This window comes from Myotis davidii, unplaced genomic scaffold, assembly GCF_000327345.1.
Source record: "Myotis davidii unplaced genomic scaffold, ASM32734v1 scaffold268, whole genome shotgun sequence".
Lineage (NCBI taxonomy): Eukaryota > Metazoa > Chordata > Mammalia > Chiroptera > Vespertilionidae > Myotis > Myotis davidii.
This window is the reverse complement of record NW_006383015.1, coordinates 803,815-827,029: the sequence shown is the minus strand read 5'-3', so window position 1 is coordinate 827,029 and position 23,215 is coordinate 803,815. Positions and strand designations below refer to the sequence as shown.

At 40.7% G+C, this 23,215-nt stretch overlaps 1 protein-coding gene across 1 annotated transcript in view; it reads left to right on the top strand.

The window, feature by feature from the left end:
* Positions 1–5,801: 5,801 nt before the first annotated feature.
* EDNRB (endothelin receptor type B) overlaps positions 5,802–23,215 on the top strand; it is a 26,187-nt gene continuing 8,773 nt past the window's right edge. Inside the window, exons 1-3 of the mRNA XM_006778916.2 lie at positions 5,802–6,557; positions 21,921–22,033; positions 22,167–22,371. Of these exons, the coding sequence (XP_006778979.1) occupies positions 6,048–6,557; positions 21,921–22,033; positions 22,167–22,371 (828 nt within the window). The 5' untranslated portion in view covers positions 5,802–6,047. The remainder of the gene's footprint in view (positions 6,558–21,920; positions 22,034–22,166; positions 22,372–23,215) is intronic.

Sequence of the window (23,215 nt, the reverse complement as noted above, 5' to 3'; positions counted from 1 at the left end):
TTGGCAGATTTTGACTGAAAAGATTTTTATTAAAATCCAGATCTTAACTATTAGCAGAAATGAAATAAAAATACCTCACTGACTAAATAGTGTTCTTTTTATTTAAAAAAAAAATCTTACTATGAAAATTGGTCTTTTCCTTGTCTCCTAGAATACCTTATTTTGTACTGCCAAGAACTTTTCCTTTTTTTAAAGAAATAGCAACTCTCCTTTATTCAACAATAGATTGTTAAATCCCCAAGCTTCTCTTTCTCCTCTCTAACTTTCTTTGACTATTTCACATCCCTTTAGACACACCATTGGGATGTTAAGAGAATGGAAATAAGGAAAAGTGAAAATTAAAGAAAATAGTTAGAAGAGATGATCCATAAACTCATCATTAATTATATCCTATATGAAATAACAACTTCCCAGAGAAGTGCCTTACACATGACAGAATTGTTCTAATATAAAGCAATGGCATGATTGTCTGTGATTGAACAGCCTAAGAATAATTTACATAAATTCCAAGTGTACACTGACAAAGCAAGGAAACATAGGTTGGATTGTCTTCTTAGACTGGAATTTCTAATACATTTTTAAAGTTGTGCCAAAGAGTTCTTGGGAACAGTTTTAAAGAGTGTGTAGACCAGGTTGCACTCTTTCTTTTCTGATGCTGGTGTAAAAAGAAAAAAAAATACATCAAAGTAAAGATTATAAAAAAATTTTAAGCCATAAGCAGGAGAGCAAATCCTTTAATTAAAGTAGACATAACCAACTACTAGGAGGACCGGTGGCCTTCCTGTTTCTGATATATTCTGTAAGAAGAAAATAACTAGTTATACCTTATTTTTAGTTATTGTAAATCTATCGTAGTTTCACAACTTTAGGGGCATGAATTTAAACTAGGCACTATTAAGCAACCATTGATAAAGTTTCAAATCTTAGATTCTCTGATATATAACCACACCGCTAATTTATGAATCATGACAAGCTGATAATATGTATAAAGTAAGTTGCCAAAGCAGAAATGATGCCTTAATTAAAAATTCAATAGAAATAATGTCCAAATCCAAAATTTTCAAATTTTGCTACTTTAGAAGAAAAATGATTTTTCATAAAAGCCTAATTGAGTATGGGTTACAGGGCTGCACACATTTATCCAAATTCTTCAAACTGTGCACTTATTTCCTGTCCATTTAACTATATATAAATCATACCTTAATTTATAAAAGGAAAAAAAGAGCATCTTTGACCATAAGGCCCAAAGATCTACAGTCACTTAATATAAGAGAAAAATCCAAGAAATAGAAGTGCCCAGGCTGTTTGCTATTGATTTGTGCAGTCATTTTAAATCTTTATGCTCTTACTTCAACCACTATTTGATCATTGAATCTGTTCCTAGGGGAATCTGTGGAGAAGCAATTGAAGCAACTCTTTCTGTGTTTTTCACACACCTTGTCCCTCAACATTCATGATTTAGAGAATGCAAGGTAGATTTCGAAGGGTACATTCATATCAAGGGGATTACATGAAAGTATTAGCTTTTTTTTGCAGCTAAAAGGGTTTTTCTTTGTTCTCTTACCAGGGGAAAAGGTTTGCTTTTGGTGGGCTCCCCATGGCAAAGCTCTTTGAGGAATGAATTCTGAAGTGCATTCAACCATGTCTTCAGGACCTTATAGTTAAACCATTTAAAAGGGATAGTGGGACATTGTCCTTCACCACCCTTTCTGTCTTTGATGGGTGATCTTAGTCAATCTGGGAGTTTGATACACTTTCTAGAGCACTTCAAAAGTGTGATCCTAAAAGCAACTTTGTAAAAGATTACACATTTATTAAGTCAAAAAGAAAACCTTCATATGTACTAAATGCAAAATTAGTTCAAACTCAAAAGTTTTCAGTAAAGGATTATTAAATTTTGATACAACTTTTTGCATCTATCCTATATAATAAAAGGGTAATATGCAAATCAATCGAATGATGGGATGACCAGCTGCTATAATGCGCACTGACCACCAGGGGGCAGATGCTCAATGTAGGAGCTGTCCCCTGGTGGTCAGTGCGCTCCCACAGTGGGAGCACTGCTCAGCCAGAAGCCGGGATCATGGCTGGTGAGCACAGCAGCAGTGGCAGAAGCCTCTCCCACCTCCGCAGCAGCACTAAGGATGTCTGACCGAGAGGAATGGGCCTGAGCCATCAGTCGGACATCCTCCAAGGGCTCCCGGACTGCTGAAGGGCACAGGCCGGCTGAGGGGACACCCCCTCTCCAGTGCACAAATGTTGTGCACCGGTCCTCTAGTTTACAAATAAAATCTACACAGTACTTTAACTACTGGTAAATTTACAATTAAAGTTTACTTACAAGGGATTTTAAGTCATAAGGTGAAAAACTTGCACCTGTAATAGTATTGACTAAGGCATGAGTAGAGAAAGTAAAAAGGAAGAAAAAAGACTGACCTAAGATCTATTCTCATTTTTCTACTCTTCAAGATCAGTTAGTTTGACTGTCAGACTGATGTATTAGAGAAAGAAGGAACTTTAGAGATCATAATCCTTTCCCTCCATTTTATAAATGGGAAAACTAAGACTCAATTACCTGTGGTTTGATTAAGGTCATTCATGAGGATCAAATAATAAAACTTTCACATATAGTTACTTTACATTTGCACTCAATTTAAGGTGGAACTTCAATTAAATATTAATGATGTCTAAAACATTGCTTTCTAAAAAAGAAGAAGAAAATATGTTTAGATTCTATGTAATTAAATTCATTAAAGCACTATCTGTGGAAACAAATAATCTTGGATTTAAATCCTGGCTCCAAATCATAGTACCACAACTAAGTAGCCATGCAACCTTGAGTGACTTTCTGAGACTTCATTTTACTGCCTATAAAATCATGAAAAACAATTCCTAACTCAAAGACTGCTGTGAAGGAGTAAATGAAATCCTGTAAATGAGGTGCCTAATACAGGTAGTAGACCTTCTAATAGGTAGCCAATATTGTATTTTAAATTTTAAATGAGGAATGTACACACAAGTAATTTTCCTTAAAATTACTTCGTTTTGCTCTTGTGCCTTACAGAGTTACTAAAATATAAATAAATAAAGAGCAATTATTAAATCTTTAGAATTTTTTCTTGAGCTCAACTAATGGCAGGTATTGTGATCATATCAAAACAACATACAATTCTATCCCTGCCCTGAAAAAGAAATTAGTTCACATGAAATCTTTAGTGACCCATAAAAGGCTCTCTTTGACCAAGTGCTCAGTTGTGTTTAATAGTCTTACAGTGCTATGAGAAAAGGGAAGAGCTAGATCTCAGTTAGAATAGACATGCAAGACCTGGTAGAGGAAAGATGAATACAGGTGGTGGTGAAGACAGGAAAGTGAATGGAGAGGGAGAGAATGTGGCTCATCTGTAGGATCTCTATTTATGATTGGAAGAAGGCTTGTGTAAGAAGGACAGATTTAAAACTGAATAAAATATTCCAAATGAATGTGTGAAGCATCCATATAATTCTTCATTCACATAAACACTGCATATTGTTATTTGGCTCAGCTTTGAAGCAATTGAATGTTGACCGTGTTTATACCCAGACAGGGAGGGTAAGTACTGTGCTCAAAATAGCCAGATTTGGAATTAGCACTCACAATCCTAGACCATATTTCTCATTGCTTACGCCTTACTTTTTAATCATGTTCTTTAGACCATATTTCACACTTAAAGTTTACATAGAGATCGATTTTCTACTTCTTTCCCAGAAAGCATTGTATAGACGTCAAAAATTCAAGATTCTTGCCCCACCTTTGCCATGAATTAGCTGTGAAGCCAAGAACCAGCCACCTAGTCTGTAGGTGAGTTGCTACATGAAATGCTTCCTTCTGGGTCTGAAGTTTCACAGATGGAGCCAGTGGACTGGAGCACAGCAGGGTAATGTCCAATGTGCGTCACACAGCCTAAATTTCTGACTCCTGTTTATACAATCTTTGGGCAAAACTGTCATTCTCTATTATTTCTTGCTGGGGCTGACCAGCAGCCCCTGAATGAGGAATGAACAGATTATTCCCACGCAGTTTTACTGTGGGGAAGAGTGCCTGGCTCAAGGATCCAAGCAGCCTCGATTGCCTGCCTCCTTAGGCTTTTATTGGAATTTTTAGCTTTGGATGCAATCAGTAGGGTGAGTAATCTTGGGAGGACACATGTGTTTACATTGTCCTCTAGGCAAGGGCATCCAGGGATTAAACATAAGGATTCCAGTAAACACCCGGGGGTCTGCATATGCACAGGTTTATTTGGAAAGGTCAAGGAATAATTAGGGGCACTGCCTTCGACACTCCCCTAAGTCTCGCCTAAGTCAGAATTCCCATAAACAGGGCAAGTGGCCTTCCACACACTTCCCTTTTCTCAGAATGCCCTCCATACAAACTTTCCAACCAAGTCTAGTGTGCTCCCCAACAATTTCTATCCCATATAAAATCGAGTTCAGGGAGGGATAGGAAGAGTTTATTTTATGGCTCTGCCTGATAACCTGAATTTGAATGGCAGTTTGGTGATTTTCATGCTCCCTGTAAGTATCAGGTCCCTGAGAAGGACAGACATTAACATTTTGGGAGACAGCAGGAAGAGATAGTAGTCGCTGCCAGAGACGCTAAGAACACAACAAAATCAGAGCAGAGTAGCGCCGCCAAGCCAACCAGGTCTTAGCTATCACTCAGGGTATTTGATGGAAAGAAAAGTCACAGTAGGCATCACAAGTCCGGTCTAACACGTTAGTCCAGAGCCCTGCTCTAGTGTGGAGCCCAAGCGCGTCACGGAGTGCGTAGAAACGCGCCCTCGGTTTAGGCTCCCGGTTTGGAAAACTGAAGGATGACAAACAAACTGCCTCTCGGGACGCGCCTGGGCGGACTTGACTTCCCTCTGCAGCGGGCAGTCCTCGCTGATGCTGTCCAGGCTTTGCCCAAGGGGAAAGGTTGCGGCGCGGTCGGAAGGCGCTGGAGGGGGCGGGGGAGGGAAGCCCGGCGGTGATTGATGATGAGGGGATGAATCAAAGTACTTGTCGAGGGACAGCAAAGACCCCGAGTCAACTGGGAAGGCAACACGGTCTGGCATTCCCAAGGCCAGCGTTTCCGCCTGCAGCTGCCGGGCGGCGCGCTCTGCTCCCGGGGCCGGGGACCGAGCTGCGAACCCAGCGCGTCCCGGGGAGGAGGTCCGGGCTGGTCTCTCTGAGCCTGGTGGGTCCCATCGCAAGGTAAACAATCAGGCTCGGTGTTGAATTAAAATCAGTGATTGAACCTTGTCCTGGGCTCCAGCTGGGATTGCTAGTTTGAGAATACATACAGGTTTAAAAACACCCGTATAGACACACGAATTGAGGTTGAAGTAAAGGAGGGAGCGTGTTTGAAACCACTCGGAGGGGACAGAAGCTTGCGAGTTAATGCTGCCGATAGTCCTCCCAAGCCCGACGGAGCTGAGGAGTGTCGGAGAGGTTCCGCGCCAGCCCGCGCACTCCTGCGGGCGCCGGGGAACCTGAGCGCAGGCAGCCCAGGGGGAGAGCGGCTTTCACCCACCAGGAGGAGTGTTGGCTTTCATAGACCGGGTACCGGGGTTCCCTGCGGAGCAAGATGCCACGCTTGGCACAACCCCTGGTCTCTAGGGGCCTTGATTCCCCAGTCGCCACGCGTCCTTAGCCAGGCGTATGGGCTTCCTCCCGGCCCACCATGGAACTCAGCGATTTGCCTGGGACACCCCCCCTCCCCGGCACACCCCTTCCAGAACGCCCCGCCCCACTGCGAGTCATTCACCCTGAGGGGTGGGGAGTGGGTGACGCAGGGGAGAAAAACCACCGGGGAAAGCTGGTTCTGGAAGGACAGCGGACGGATGCAGGCGGGTCACGCCGGCCAGCCTTCCACCGCCGCGCAAACTTGAGTTACTTTTGCGCGCGGACCGGCACGGCGCCGGAGCGATCCGAGCTAGCGGTTGTCAGGGGCGTGGTGGAGGTAGCTGACCCGTGTCCCGTCTTCCTGACTGATCTCCAGACCCCGATCGCTGCGGAGCGGCCACCCAATGCCTACAGGAGCCGGCAGCAGCATGCAGCCGCTGCCCAGCCTGTGCGGGCACGCCCTGGTGGCCCTGATCCTGGCCAGCGGCGTGGCGGGAGTCCAGGGACAAGAGAAGGGATTCCCACCGACCGGGGCCACTCCGCCACTTCTGGGGGCCCGAGAGATAATGACGCCCCCCACGAAGACCTCCAGGACCACAGGGTCCAACGCCAGCTGGCCGTGGTCGCCCGCACCTCCGCAGACGCCTGCAGCAGGGAAGCCGGCCGGAGCTCCGCCTCACGCCCGCCCCCCGCCCCCGTGCGAAGGGTTCATTGAAATCAAAGAGACTTTCAAGTACATCAACACGGTGGTGTCCTGCCTGGTGTTCGTGCTGGGCATCATCGGGAACTCCACGCTGCTGAGAATCATTTACAAGAACAAGTGCATGCGAAACGGCCCTAATATCTTGATAGCCAGCCTGGCGCTGGGAGACCTGCTACACATCATCATTGACATCCCCATCAATGTCTACAAGGTAAAAAGGCGCCTGCTACTGTCGTGAGGGGAGGGTGACTGGTTAGAGAGCGGGGAATGGGCAAGTCTTTGGCAGGAGCTTGCTCAGGAAGATTCATCCCCCTACTGAAACTCAGTGATCACTGGGACCAAACTTCCTTCTGGTCTGCAGTACCCCCTGCTAAGCGTAGAATCATGTAATCCCAGACAGGCAGCATCGACATTACTTGGGAACCTGTTACAAACGACATGGTATGACCCCACCTCAGACCTGCTCTGGGTGGGACACAATATGCTTTATTTTATTTTTAAAACCCTCCATGTAATTCTGATGAACTGTGAAGACTGAGAACCACTGGTCCTGAAGAATCTTGTCCCTAAGTCCAGCTCACTGGACACATTCTCCCTGCTCAAAATGTGGTCCAAAAGCAGGATTGATATCACCTAAGCGCCTGTTAGAACTTCAGGTCCACCCCAAACTTACTAAATCAAACCTGTGTCTTAAGATTCTTAAGTGACTCATGAACACTACTAACCTCGGGAAGCATTTTCTTGGGGGACCCTGGTTTTAGGAAACAAATGGCCTAGAAGAAAGAAACCTAGACTGGTGAGTAGGAGAATACAGTTCCCCTGCTGTGATAGCATCATTAATTGGCTGCCTCTTGCACACCCCCTACTGGGGATGGAGCCTGCAACCCAGGCATGTGCCCTGACCAGGAATCAAACCAGTGACCTCTTGGTTCGTGGGTCAACCCTCAACCACTGAGCTACACCAGCCCAGTTACTGTTCCTACTTTTTATTGAGTGCGTACAGTGGGCAAAGCACTGGGATAAGTGTGTCACTGTCCTTTACTCCTTCTGACAGCCCACAAGTGAATATTACTCCATTTTACAGATGATTAATAGTATGTTCATGTGCTCATAATGAGTTAGAGTTGGAGGCAGGAGGCAGGCTAATCTATCAGGTTCCAAAGTGATAGCTGTACCCTACAGATTAGTTCATGGATCAGACCAGGGCACTGCAAAGGATGGTTTCAGTAGCTAACATTGTTACATGATCACTGTGGGCATCAGAGGAATCAGGCATGGAGAGTAAGGTCAGGACCCACATGACCTAACTCCCACATGACCTAACTTTAGGTGGCTTTGGAACTCCATTCACATCCCAATATCTCTAGGACTCAGTTTCCCAATTCTACAATAAGGTTGTTGGTGCCCACTTATTGGGGGAGTTTGGCATTAAGAAAAATGGCCTCAGTGAAAGAGCTGGAAATTTTCAAAGGACAGTGTCAACGTGTAAAACTGTTTTCCCATCATGATCAGCAATAGAAAGTCGCACATAAAAACAGAACCAAAGTGTAAAGAATGGGAATGTGTTTTGCAGATTTGCCTAAAGCTAGTCCTGGATTCAGTGCAGGAAGAAAGAAAAGAAAAAAGATGTAATGTTGGGAAAGATTTGTAAGGGATGCTTTGATCTTGTGGCAGGAGAAATTATCATAAGGCATGCCTTTAAATTGCCTTCCATGAGTCTCTGAAAATTCAAATAACCATATTATAAGGGCATTCTAGAGACTTCTGAGGTATAGAGATAAGAATCAGATTATACTCCAGGCCCTAGAAGGAAATACTTGCAGAAATAAGTAAGGATAATAGAAGAAATTCTAAAATTCTGCATGGCAACTAGTGCATATGAACTCAGAGTTTTCTGGGAGAAGCACAGGCTGAAATGGGCCCCTTAAATTCAGTCACAGATCCATTGGGGCCAGAAGTGACCCGTTTGTTTCTTAAGGAGTCCCACTGACCAAATCTTACCATTCCAGCTTGGCAGAGGAATTTGAATTCAACTCATCAAAATGACTTGAGAAACTGTAGAGTACAAGGTTTTGTGAGAAATTTTTAAAATATGTGAAATAGAATGCCTCTCAAAAGGGAGATTACATCTAGTTTTGCTAGGCTTGCACAGAATTTTGTAAAAAGCCAGAGTAGAGAGATCCCAGTAAACCTCACATGTTAGACACCTTCGTCAATCAGCCAGCAGCTGAAGGACTTGTGGAAGCCTGGGCTGAGAGCGATTCCTTCCGTGTGCTGCTTTCAGACAAGATGTAAGTCAGCTCTGCCAGGACCAGCCACTTTCTCCATCTGGTCAAATGATTGCATTCAATAAGCCAGAGAATATTCAACCCCCAGGGGAGCACACAGGTTTTACTTTCATTTCACATTCCTTTATGATTTCCCTATGGAATACCATTTAGTCTGCTAAAGCTGTCACTGTCCTTCTGAAATAAACTAATGAGTCATTACAAATCTGGTCCTAAACAAATCCATCCTAAAGAATTCGGTCCCATCACTATGCTTGCCATCATTGAATTCTACATGGTAGTCTTTGGTTGATTTTTATAGTATGCATAAATAGGTGTCATTTGAGGTGTCATATAACAATAATGGTTACCATGCACTAGGCTACCATTACCTTATTATGCACTAGGTACTTGGTGTACTTCATTAAATCACTACAACAAAACATGTGGTCACCCCCCCCCCCATTTTATGGAGAAATCACCTGTTGGAGAGGTGAAGTCACTTGCCCAGCCACACCACTAGAAAATGATAAAGGTAGGCTTGAACCTCGGCCATCTAGCCCTGGACCCAGTGGTCCTCCTCGTTCCCCTGCATTGAGTGAGCTCAGACGCGTACACTTTTCTCCAACCTGGTGTGTTGTTATGGCTGCGTTGGGGAGCACTGGTGGAGTTGTGACACACTCCCACACAGTAGGATACTCAGCTAGCATTTTCTGTTTTAATTTGAGTCATGCGAGAATTTCCATCTACTGAAATCCCCTTCTAATGGTAAAGTGTATAATACTGATAATATCTATTTACCAAAGGCTTTATTTACCAAAACACCGAATCCAGGACTAGTTAAAAGCCATTGAATATGCTAACTGATTGTGACAACATATAAGTACGTTTTTTAAAATGCATTGAGAATTTCAGAGTAGCCAGGTATTCTACTTCACAGAAAGTAATTTAAGTGAATTATGCATGCCATTTAAATGTATCCTTAAATGGAGGCTTGAGTCTCTAAACCAGTGATTTCTAATTTTCTGGGTTGTTTTTTTTTTGTGTGTGTGGGATGTTACAATTGTCTTCAAGAATCCAGTTATTTATATTCCATATAAATAATATGTTATATATACATTATAATTAATATATAATACACATATATATGCACACACAATTTCTGGGGGCTCATTGAATCCCTAAACCCATTTGTTGGCTCACCCAATGGAATGAATCTATTTCATTAATCTGGAGTTCAGTAAAGTAGACAAACCACAAAATGTCATAGATCTTGCTGAAGCCCTACACCTTGAGACCGTTATGGATGGGACAGGACATCACAGGGAGGTGCTGCTGTGAGGGGGTGGCAAACCTTAGGAAATAGGTCGGCTCTGTCTTGACTACTAGGTTAGCACTAAAGTCAAAGCTGTGTGGGAAACAAAAAGGCTGAGTGCACTTGTGGATGCTGTGAAGGTTTTTTATGGGTTGGTTGGTTGGTTGGTTTGTCTTAGTTTGGTTTAACAGTGGTATTCAACAAGCCTTGGTAGCAGCTTAAAGTTAAAATTTCTTTAACTTTTTTTTAACTTCTCAAGAAGTTAAAATTTGTTGAGCAAATGATGAGTTTTTTTAAATTATTTATGGATTTTATTTAACAATGTCACTCTGTGCTCTGTTTACATGCAAAACTGAGTTAATGTAGTTAATTCTCAAATATAGCTTCCTTTGCCTGCAAATTGCTTTTGAAAACAAATCTGCTTGTAAACTGATAAGGCAAATATTGATATGGACATTAGTTTGATAAGGATCTGAGTTAATCAGTTGTTCAGTGGAGGTGGAGAGTTTTTTTAAAAGTAGACTGGTGACCTGTTGGAGTGCATTTAGATGGCTTTGCTGTTAACTTTGTAGGCTACTATTAGAAGCAAGAGGCTGCCTTCATAGCTCTGAGAGGCAAAACTGCTGATGTTTAATGTTTAACTAGTTTAGGAAGGGATACGCCTAACATTAAAATGCTGGCATGTCAAAATGTGGAATTGCTTCACTGAACCTACAAATGAGTTTTGAATCAAGTGACCTTGTCAGGTAATCAGATATTTTCCTCTTGGGACACAATCCAAACTATCTTTCTGAGCAAAGTCACCTTTCTCACTATTTGATCTTAGACTACTTGTAGTACTTAACAAGTTTGTGTGTATTGACTAGTTTCATATCTTAGAAGTAAAAGTTAATGGAACTACATAAAATTTAATTTTTGAAGTTTTAATTTTCTGATCAGTACACAGAAGTAATGGTGTCATTGGTTAGGGGAGTCCAATTTCTTCCAGGATAATAACAGTTTCTATTTCCAGTTAAATAAGTGAGATCTTTAACTAATATTTGAATATTCTGAAATGCTTTAGTAGAATTTTGAACCCAAAATAGAACCTAGATATAAGGAGGAAACTGGTCTTGCAAGGCATATCACTGCCCGGTGAGGGGAAGGGAGTGGGGGTCATTATCAAATACCTGGGGGCCTTCCTGTAAGCCCACGAAAGGGGCCAGAACCATATCTGCAAGACAAAGACCTCAGAAGATTATAAAAAGAGAAGCCTCTGCATGTTACTTCCCTCTCATTTGGAAATTATTCCCGGAGTCCACTAGTGTTAATAAGTGGGTTCCTCCCTTTCTCTAGGAAGCGTGCTTGGTATTTCTTTGCTCTTCTGTAACAGATACTTCTGAGATTCATTTATTTAAAGCAAAAGAAATTTTAAGGAGAACCAATTAAGCACATTTAATGCATTAGCTTTTAAAAAGTATTAATAAAGAGGAAGAGTATTACTTTGAATGACCTCAATTCAATTGTCAAAAAAAACTAACATTCCTACCCGCCTAGCATAGTTCCTGCACTCGTCAATAGAAGTCAAGGACTGGTTGACAAAAGATATACATTAGACGTAATGACAGTGGGATTTCTCTAACTTACATTTTTATAACAGTTCAGATGAAAAAGAAGGGGGAAGCTTGCTCCCCTTTCTGTATGAGGATATTGGTCATAAGTGATTAACAGGTCAGTAATAGCATTCAAATAATTCAGAAACTCAAGACTTCATCTTCCCAATTTACTGCTTCACACATGGATTCCCGTGACAAAATGTTTGGCAAACACTTGGCCTTGGGCAATGAGAGGTTCTTTAGGTTAACTCCATGGTGTTTCTTGTGTTTGCCTTTGATCTACAGCTTGGTCACTTCATAAATCCAAGCCTTTTAAAATGTTAAGGAAATGTTTCTTTCAACGTGGTAAGGCTTCATATCAAAGGCTTTACAATTTTTTTGTAAACGTCATTCAAGATTGAAGATATTTCCATTGCTGTACAAGAGGAAGACATAGCCAAGACTCTGTTGTTTCAGGGCCAAGACACCGTGTTCTTCATTTCACAAAGAACCATATAAGGTTATCTCCGTGTGGCTAATATGCTATAGTTGACTGTTTTTAAAGAAACATGCCAAATGCTAATAAGTGATTAAGTGCTTTAAAGGGTGTTGACAGATAAAGCCTGAGCTGAAATAAGATTCAAGATGTAATTTATGATGTGAAACATTCTCTTTCAGTCCTTGACAAAGTTAAAAACAGGTTGGTTATGTTTGGAAGATAGCTGAGTATGGTGTATGGGTATATAGTTGCCAACAACTCCTCTAATTTTAGACTTCTTTTCTTTTCAGTGCTTTTATTTTAGAGATTTTTTTTCTTTCTCTTTCACTATAGATCCACTGGTGAAAATGTAAACAAATAAGAAAATGGCCAAAATGTGGTGGTAGAAGAAAGAAAGAGGGTCATTCTTGAGTCAGACAGACATTTATTAGCAAAGTTGACTTTACTCAAGCAAATTCTCTGTCCCTGACACTCACAGCCATAGTCCTGTGTTCTGTCCGGTGTCCCTTCTCTTCTTCTCTCTTCTTTAGCCCCATCGTAGTTTCCAGAAGGGAGGAAAACCTACTCTGGATGTTTAGATTGCACAGTGTCTTCTTTCTTCTCACTCAGAGCTTTCAAATCATTTTAAAGGGATTTTTGGATGCTCTAGCAATCAAATGTTTTATCTTAGTAACTTACCAGTGTCCCATGAAGAAATCTCCGAATGGAATAAAGTTTAAGTAAGATGTACAATTCCTTAATAAGTTTTGTTGAATTCATTAAGTTTGAGTCTCTTTCTGAACTATGAGGCCATCAGATTATAATTCTTCAGTTTCTTCAACTGTCACAGTGATCTTCGCAGAAGAACCAGCACAAATAAGTGACTCTCATAATAAGCTAGGTTTGTAAACAGCATTTCTTAATGGGCTTTTGATATACTTAATGTGTCAATGAAAGTTTTTAAGCACAAACTGTAGATCTATATTTTAATTCAGATGATAGGAGAGTAGAAATCCATCCATTTAGTTACCTGTTACAGACATGAGAATAAATTTTATTGTAACACTGGTGGAGAAATGTATTTAAAGTGAGTTTGAATTTCTCCTACGACAAATTTAATTTTTATCTTTTTTCTATCTGTTTGCTACTTTTAGAGATTTTGTTTTAAGTGCCCCGGGTGTTTCCCAGCATCTAGAAGGGTTCAGGAATTTGGAGAAGGCGCTGAAGCATAAATTAATAAAGAGACTAGAAATATAATATAAATTTGTAATCCATGGGGGAACCAGAGGAAGCTTAGCTATAGGAACCAAGTTCTCCTGAATCTTCAGACCCCTCGCTCTTTATTAACACAAATTGTCCTAAGGCAAGACAAATATACATATCAAAGGTTAAGGTTTGGTATAAGGTAGGCATTGTTAGTTTTGGGGGAACTGCCTTCAGCTGTTCGGGTGTTTGGCCAGCAGGAGGCAATAACATGTAAATTAAAATGCCCTCAGCTGTCTGGCAACAGGCAATAATATTTGCAAATCTTTGGGTGTGGGGAAATGCCCTTAGCTATTCCAGCAGCAGGTAATATGTACTCAGCCCTGCTGAATCCCCAAGCTCCATCCACCTTTTGATGAAACTTCTTGTATTTATGACATGCTGGAATTAGCTTCTGGCATTAAGGAGCCATATACATGGAGCCATCACTTTATTTCAGCAAGCCGTAGATTCTTTTCAGAGTTGTGGAAAGTCCTGTTTTGTGGGTGTACATGCAAGAGATTCCTAGGGAGAGAGCCTCTGTTTTGCACAACTCCAGGAGGCACTGCTCATATTCTGGTCTATTAAATGGCACTCCTGGGGGACAAGCTGACATTATCTCTGACCCACATATTTCTAACCCACATGGCCCAATCTGTAAGAGATTAGATGCCTTTTAATGGATGCGGGATGGAACTTGTAATTGATATTTGTCCTCTAGGGTACTGGTAAAATGTATGTCAAGAAACTATTTTCTATACACTTGACCGGCAGCTTCCCTTAATTCTCTCTGTAGGTATGAATACAAAAAGAAAAGGAGCTCTGACAAGGAAATCCTTGAATGAGCGTGCCCTACATTATTAAAATGCTAGTTCACATGCAGAAAAACTCTTATCTGCTTCAGGAAGCAGAGATTTAAACACAGAAGAATACACCCTATTCCAAAGTTGTGGAATACAAATACTCCATTATTTCTCTCTTTTGACTCTTACTGTAAAAACATAATACAGTCATTTGAAACAGTTGTTCACAGTTCATCATGAGATGGAACGAATAGCAATCTGGTCAAGTAATCCTGGTTTGTCTTCGTTAATACACCGCTCACCCGCCCTCTTAAATGATCATCTCTTGTAGGGTCCCTATGCTTTCTGCATCCATCGCCACCAAATGTGCAACTAAAGCTTCTTATAGAATCCCATTAGATAGTGAGAAACACTGGGTTCTGTTTTGCATCACTCATTTCCTTGACAGGTTTGAGTAGGAGAGAGAGGGTAGAAGAGGAATTTTTACTTTTGACCTTTTCCAGCCTGCTTGGAAGGCAGAACTCCAACAATTCAACAGCCAACCTTCACACCTCCCGGCCCTGGCTGTCTGTGTCAAGAAAACCTGATCATCTCAAAGGGGGGAAGACATGGATTAGACAAGACAAAAAAATGCAAAAGTTATCTCAATTCTCTAAAGAACTTGTTTCAAATATGAGAACTGAAAAACTCATGACACGAGTTTCATAAGATTTGCTTTCAAATGAAATTTATTCATTCATCCATTCACTCACTCATTCACCTACTATTCAACAAGTATTTAAATGAGTAACCACTGTATGCCAGACACTGTGCTAGGCATTAAAAATGTAGTAGAATATTTTGAAACAAGCAGTTAAAACTCAGTGTTAGCTCTTAATTAAAAGAAAAGAAGAGAAAAGAAAAGAAAAGAAAAGAAAAGAAAAGAAAAGAAAAGAAAAAATGGTATATATGGTTAATGAGGCAAATGAACATTTGTTAGTGTAAGATGGTTAACTTTGGAATTTCCAAACTTCATGGGGCTTGATTCCTTTGGGCATTAAGAGTGGTGTGTATTACAGGATTTTCTCCATTTAATTTCTCAAGAATGTAATTTTTAATTAAAAAGAGAATTAAAAAATGTAAATCCCCACTTGGAAAGATTTGTAGGACTCACTTAATACCCTTAAAGAAAGGATATTTATTTCCTGGTCATGTTATTTATTCTTTTATAAATAAAAGTAAACAATTTTATTAACTAAACATAATTTTATAATGTAATATAAAAATAATTTATTTGGATTCTGGTTTTTTGTTTGTTTTTTCCTTTCTTAAGCAGCTATTCCAACCTAAAGTTATGAAATTATAGCCATCCTTGAATAGAAACCTTATAATCATTATGGTCATGTCTTTTTTCAATCTAGTGATTATGTATTTGTGTTTATTCATACAAAAGAAATGTGCTAGAGAAGCAGTATTAGCCTAGGGCTGTGGTCAGCAAACTCATTGGTCAACAGCCAAATATCAACAGTACAACGATTGAAATTTCTTTTGAGAGCCACATTTTTTAAACTTAAACGATATAGGTAGGTACATTGTTATTAAATTAATTAGGGTACTCCTAAGGCTTAGGAAGAGCCACACTCAAGGGGCCAAAGAGCTGCATGCGGCTCGCGAGCCACAGTTTGCAGACCACCGGCCTAGGGAAAGGAGTTAGCACAAGCATAGGCTATCATCTGTCAAATGGACCTCTTACTGCTCTTAGGACCCAAAGTAACCAAAGCTCTCCCTTGGGTGAGCCATCAGAATGTGAAAACCAGCGTCAGTTATGGGAGTATGTTCTAACCGGTTCACGTGTGCTAAATAATAGGTAATAGATATTCAAACTTAATTTTAAACAAGACCTAAAATTTAATTCATGTAGCAGGGACCTAGAAAAACTTGTTTGATTACATGCTTGATTTGTTTTCAGAATTCAAACCTTGCCCTAAGATAGCTAATTTAATGGGGTAAAGTCCAAAGAAAAAAAGAAATATAAATAATAAAAATGCCGTTGTTGGATTTATAGTTATAGTTGATCCCTCTTGCAATAAAGACAATCAATCTCTTCCACTAAGAGGAAAGCTACTAGTATATTATTGGACTTCAGCTTGTTAAGTGTTGGATGTCATTATTTTTGTCACTAAATAGTGAAATAATTAATTTCCAGGAATTATAAAAATCTATAAGAACATTTTTAAACCAAATTTTAAAGAGGGCATCTTGATTGGGAGTGATATTTTTTAAACTTCACAACTTTTCTTTCACCCAGTGCTTTGCTTATCATTAAACAAGAAGTTGTTGTCTTTGCATTTTAAATAAGCTCCAAGCACTAAATGGCTCAAAGACTTTCTTGATGGAGGCCACTAAGAAAGATATGACAATCAGTAATAGGAGCGGTTTCTGCTATAAACTATCTGACTCTTCTCAGTGGATCCACAAAGCTTTTGGATCAGAGAGAGGCTGAGGCTGTCAAAGTCATCCTCCTTCTCACTATAAAATAATAGAAGCGACAGTGGGAGCTCATCTTTTGTGGCCCCTAAGGACCAGCAGCATTCAGGCCTGAGAGGCAGAAATCCTGAAGCTGATAAAGGCTACTGTTCCCTATTTGTAGTTCCTTTTCTTTAGTAAGCGCAGATTAGAAAATTGCAATCTCTCCGTTATGATTAGCTTTCTGACTATGTCTGTGTTGAACTTGAAGAGAATAGTTATAATTTTCAGTTTGTGTTTCCCTATCCTCTGTGATAACTTGGGTCAGAGGTTGAGCCGCAGGCCTCCCAGTGGTATGAAGGGCAATAGTCCAGTTTCGAGGCTGAGCCAAAAACAATAGTAACCGCAAAGCAGGGCCTGGACTCAGTGCAAAGCTCATTTTCATTGGCCAGACTTCTTTCCCTTCAGTGGCCTGGGAGCTCATTCATCTTAAAACATCTGATGGCTGTACTTCTGTGATACTAATATTTGCATATTTGGAAATAGTTTGAGACAATAAAATACTTGAAACTATCAAAAATATTGGACATTATGTGAATAAAATAGGTTCTTAGAAGAAAGTTTTACTCTGTATCTAGATATTTTACCATTGTTTGACACATAGCCCTGGGTTTAAAAATACTAATAGTGATGTTAATTCTAAACATTCTTTTTTTTCTAAGATCAGTTTCTTCAAAACACTAAGACTCTAGAATAAGACCATATCGGTTCAAATGTGGATTTATTACTTAAGTGAGTGACCAAGGATAACTGTATTAGCTGCCAAATGATGAATAGCAAATTACCCAAAAACTTAATGGGTTGAACAATAAGCATTTATAACTCACACCAAGTCTGTGGTTCAGGAATTCAGGAGCCACTGACTCAGGTTTCTCATGGGGTGCAGTCAACATATTGGCAGGGGTTGAAGTCATCTGAAGGATTGCCTAGGGCTGGAGGATCTTTTCTTTAAAAAAAAATTTTTTTTATTGACTTCAGAGAGAAAGGAAAAGGGAGAGATAGAAACATCAATGACAAGAACGAATCATTGTTCAGCTGCCTCCTGCATGTCTCCCATTGGGGACAGAGGCCACAACCGGGCATGTGCCCTAACACGAACCTTGACCCCCTGGTTCATAGGTCGATGCTAACCACTGAGCAACCCTGGTGGGGCTGAAGGATCTTTTTCATTCGCACACCAGGCAAACTAGCACTAGTTGTTTTCAGGAGGGCTCAGTTCCTTATCATGTTGGCCTCTCCATAGAAGTGAGTGTTCCCTGGCATGGCAGCTGGCCACCCCCCAGAAAGAGCAAGAAGGAAGCCTAATGCCTTTTATGAACTCAGATGTCACACATCATCACTTTCACCACATTCTGTTGGTTAAAAGCAAATCATTAAATTCAACCCACATTCAAAGGGAGGGAAATGGTACTTCATATTTTGAAGGGAGGAGTTTTGTTTTCTTCTTATTATTTTTTCCTGATACATCTAAGGACAATCACTATGATTAGACAGAATAGTGTCTGGATAATTTATACCAAGCTGGGTCTGGCAGACCCCTTGTAACCAGCTGGAACCTATTTTTTCTTATGTTTCCAAGGACAATTGGCAGTTCTTTCAAAGCATCTTGAGTTCATTGCTGGTCCAGACCTGTGATACTTTGAGTCCGCCCCATTTTAAGAAAGGGCTCCACTTTTCACATGGTAAACCTCTTTGAGTTTGCTGACTCCTCACATCTGACATCCAACCCATGAGCAAGTCCTGGTGGCTCTACCTTCAAAATATATGCAGTCTCTAACTCATTCTCCTCAGCCCCAGAGCACCACACAGTCCAGCTCACCACAACCTCTCATTCAGCGCTTCCTTTCTTGACCCCTTTCAATACTACATTGAGCACCCACAGTGATCTTTTTAAAAACATAAATAAAACCATTCTATTTTCCTTTTTTAAAACCTTGCAATGAATTTCCTCAAAACAAACAAATCAAAAAAACAAAACAAAACAAAACAGAAAACATCAAACAATTTACTCTACAACTTCATCTTCTGGATCACTCCTCAACAGTTTCTGCCCCTTCCAGCTCACCCAAGTTATTTTGACCTCAGGATCTTTGCACTAGCTCTTTCCTCTGCCTCAAATGCTCTTTGCATGGCTTACTCTTTTATTTTAGTCAGATCTGATTTAAATGTTGCCTCTTTGGATAGACCTTGCTGAGAGGCCTACCAGAAAGTGTGGGGAAACATGGGTCTTGGTTGGAAAGTCTGTAAGGAGGAATCTCTGAAAGGTCAGTGGCCTCTGCCTTGACTTTTCCAAACAAGTATGAGCCCCTGGGTGTTTTACTGGAATCTCTATGGTTAGACTTCAAAACATCCTTACCTAAAGAATACTTTTTTCAAGGATACTTACCCTGCTGATAGTATCTAGAGGTGAATTTTATTTCAAGCTGTAATAAAAGCCTAAGGAGGCAGGTAAACAGGGCTGTTTGGTTCCTATAGCCAAGCAGCCCTTTACCCCTCTCTTTCACAGAAACATGTGTCAGAGTAATCATTCATCCATCACTCAGGGCAGTGATGGCGAACCTATGACACACGTGTCAGAGGTGACACGGGAACTCGTTTTTTTGGTTGATTTTTCTTTGTTAAATGGCATTTAAATATATAAAATAAATATAAAAAATATTAAGTCTTTGTTTTACTATGGTTGCAAATATCAAAAAATTTCTATATGTGACATGGCACCAGAGTTAAGTTAGGGTTTTTCAAAATGCTGACACACCAAACTCAAAAGGTTCGCCATTACTGACTCAGGGTCTGCTGGTCAGCCCCGGCAAGAAAGCATCCCAAATCCTACCATACTTCCTTAATATGATGACACCCCCTGTGTTATCATCTTCAATATTTATGTGTTTTTTGTCTGCCTCCCTTACTAGACTGTAAGCTCCATAAAAATAGGGAGTTTTCCTTGTTCACTGATATGATATGCACCCTGACCTCAGAATGCTGCCTGGCACACAGTTATGAGTCAATTAATTAATCCAGAAATCACTAGTCGGACCTACAGATATATTTTGTTAATACAATGTTACCTGACAGTGTTTTTTAAAAATATTGTTTAGTTGACAGCTTTTATAAACTATGGGATTTCATATAAACCTAGAGTCCCGGTGCACAAATCTGTGCACCAGTGGGATCCCTCAGCCTAGCCTGTGGGATTGGGCTGAAACCATCTCTCCGACATCCCCTGAAGGGTCCTGGATTGCAAGAGGGTGCAGACCAGGCCGAGGGACCCCACTGGTGCATGATTGGGGCAAGGGAGGGATGTGGGAGGTTGGCCAGCCAGGGAGGAACCATGGGAGGATTCTAGGGCATGTCCAGTCTGTCCTACTCAGTCCTGATAAGCTGGACCCCAGCAGCAAGCTAACCTACAGGTCAGAGTGTCTGCCCCCTGGTGGTCAGTGCACATCATAGTGAGTGATTGAGCGGCCTTAGCATATCATTAGCATATTACACTTTGATTGGTTGAACAGATGACCAGACACTTAGCATTTTAGGCTTTTAGTATATAGGATTCACAGTTGGGGCTAAAAATTAAGAGGTTTTTGTTGTTGTTGTTTTTAGAGTCCTTTGGCAAAAATCATGTCATGTTTACTAGCAGTTGCTCCCTTTGGACAGGATTTACCCCAAACCCCACCACTCCCTATTGTATTCCTGACACCGATGACCTTCTTACCTCTGGTTCCTTTCACTCCTTTGTATTACCTGCCTGGCCCTGCAGGCTTTTAGGACCTTAGAATAAGCATATTTATGATAAATTTTCCAATATTTGTCCTACATATCAGTGCATTTTTCATGTAAGACTTATAAATGAAATTGGTCCCATGTTGGATTTCCAACTCATATTCAGACACACATTTGGTGCCATCCTAGTTATAGAACAATCACCCAGCTTAACAAACTTTACAAAGAACTTTCACTGATAAAAGAAAGGAAAGACTCAATTGTGTTTCAAAATAGTTTTTACTTTTAGAAGGTTATTTTTAAAAACATTGAAAAAGAAAACATAGATTTCAAATACTTTTCTTTATTTTCAAAACCTCATGAACATTCGATCCAGATGTTTACCTAAAGTGATTCATTTACCAGTGTGGGGCACACCCAGTTGTCCTAAAAAAGAAAATAACTGAGTTTAACAATAGATGGTTACATAGTCTGAAGTCAGATTGAGAAAATACATGTATGTATATAAGAGCAATAATGTTTTTTTCCTCATTATATAACCAGTTCCTATGTTTATATTAGGGACTTGAACATATAGTAAGCATCTGTTATTTCTCTGAAACTGTATTAAGCAGTTGCAGAACCCATATTCTGTAAAATTTCTAGAAGTGCCAGACAGCAAAAACTAAACAAAACAAACAAGTAAATGTTATAACATAAGCAGTAGGAGTTGATAAGTACTATAGATAAAAAAGAAAGTGGAGTAGGGTAAGTAGAAGGGGACGCCTGACTAATTACTGCTCTTAATAGTGTGGTCAGAGTAGGTCGTGTTAAAAAGATATTTGAACAAGACCAAAGAAGGCAAGGGAGTTTGCCCAGTGTATCTGTGGGGAAAGAGACTTTCAGGATAAGGAAAGATCTAGAGTGAAGTCCAAAGGCAGCAGCATGCTTACTCAGGCTGAGTTACTATGCAGTCAAGTAATTGACTAAGGTAAAGAATACGTTCTTTGTTCTTTACCTTAGTCAATTACTAGGTAAATTGACCAACAGGAGAACCATGTTCTTCCTAGCTAAGGAACATTTATCACCTATTTTTAATTAAATTATTTTAATTTGACCATGACCTAAGCATTGGGGACTCCATAACAGTGTAAGAGACATTCATGGAACTTTAGCTTCACATTTGTAAGGGGAGCTGGCCCCACTTGGCCCTTCAGTGGAAATCTTGACCCTAAGCTACTATAGATGCATAGCAAACTCTTATGAACTGGTTGCATTTTCTTTTCTTTTTTTCAATATGTCTTTATTGATTTTAGAGAGAGAGGAAGGGAGAAAGAAAGAGAGATAGAAACATCAATGAGAAAGAAACATTGATTGGCTGCTTCCTGCATGACCCTTGTTGGGGATGCCACCTGGGCATGTGTCCTGACCAGGAAACCAACTGGTGATCTCCTGGTGCATGGGACAATGCCCAACCAACTGAGCCACACCGTCTGGGCTAGCTGCATATTCATTATTCCCAGCACACTCTCCTGTTTCATATATCAAACATTGGTGCTTTTCAAAGGAGTAGTCCATGAGGAAAAAAATAAGAACTGAAATTTGTTATCTTACTCTGCATGTTAAGTACTCTCTGCTACATAATGCAGTTCATGAAAATCTCCCTAATAGAGCTTCATGTCTCCTCGATGCAGCTACTCGCAGGCGGCTGGCCCTTCGGAGTTGAGATGTGCAAGCTGGTGCCTTTCATACAGAAGGCCTCTGTGGGGATCACTGTGCTGAGTCTGTGTGCTCTGAGCATTGACAGGTAAGAACAGATATTTAAGTCAGGTATATCCTGAACACTTTGTAGTAACTGCTATGTTACTTAGAAAATAGCTATAAAATTCACTAAAACCAGGCTCTGCCAGATGGACAAACACTTCCATTTCGCTCTTTAGGTATCGAGCCGTTGCATCTTGGAGTCGAATTAAAGGAATTGGAGTTCCAAAATGGACAGCAGTGGAAATTGTTTTGATTTGGGTGGTCTCTGTAGTTCTGGCTATCCCTGAAGCTGTGGGTTTTGATATGATTCCCACTGACTACAAAGGAACTCCTCTGAAAGTCTGCATGCTTCATCCCATTCAGAAAACAGCCTTCATGCAGGTAAATTTTACTACGCCCCGCCCCACCGCCCTTTTCTGTTCTCACCTTATAAATATTTAGCTATTTCCCCCCTGATTTCTCCTCCTTGGAAGTTATTGATTTATGACTGTCCTTGGCATAAATTAAGAGTGTAGGTCCCAGGACTTAGGGTTAACAATGACTAACGACCCAAGCTGCAAGAAGCTGGGTGCCTATTTCTCCAAGAATCCCCTGGCATTCAGAGATACAGATAAACCAGGTTCACATAAGAAAATCCATCTGAATTTATAGCTTTTCTACTTAAACCCCACAAGGACCAGCAACTACTACATTTTTTTTGCATAAGACAGCACAGCAATCATCAGAGGGAGTAGATAGTGCAGTGATTAATCAAGTAGAAGTTGCCCTGGTATAGATGGATTCTGAATGGCAAGCCTGTCCCCTCTAAAGGGAAAGATATCGTTGCAAAGAAGCTTTCATCTTGGCCATTTATTCAAGAACGTTTAATCAGGTGATAGGAAAAGGATGCAATGTTGGTCACCAGAAGATAGATCCTAAGTGTAAAAAGCTCTTCCCAGCAGAATGAGTGAAGAAGAGTTCATCAAAGGGGGCTCATCTAAGGATCACCAATGATTATTTTCCATTCCATATCTAAGAAGACTATATAAAACTTTATGAATTCTATATATTACTAGGGGCCCGGTGCATGAAATTCGTGCACTGGGTGGGGGTGAGGGGGAGTGTCCCTCAGCCCAGCCTGCCCCCTCTCACATACTGGGAGCCCTCAGGCATTGAACCCCATCAATCTCCAATCGCAGGATAGGCCCCTTGCCCAGGCCTGACGCCTCTGCCAGAAGCATCAGGC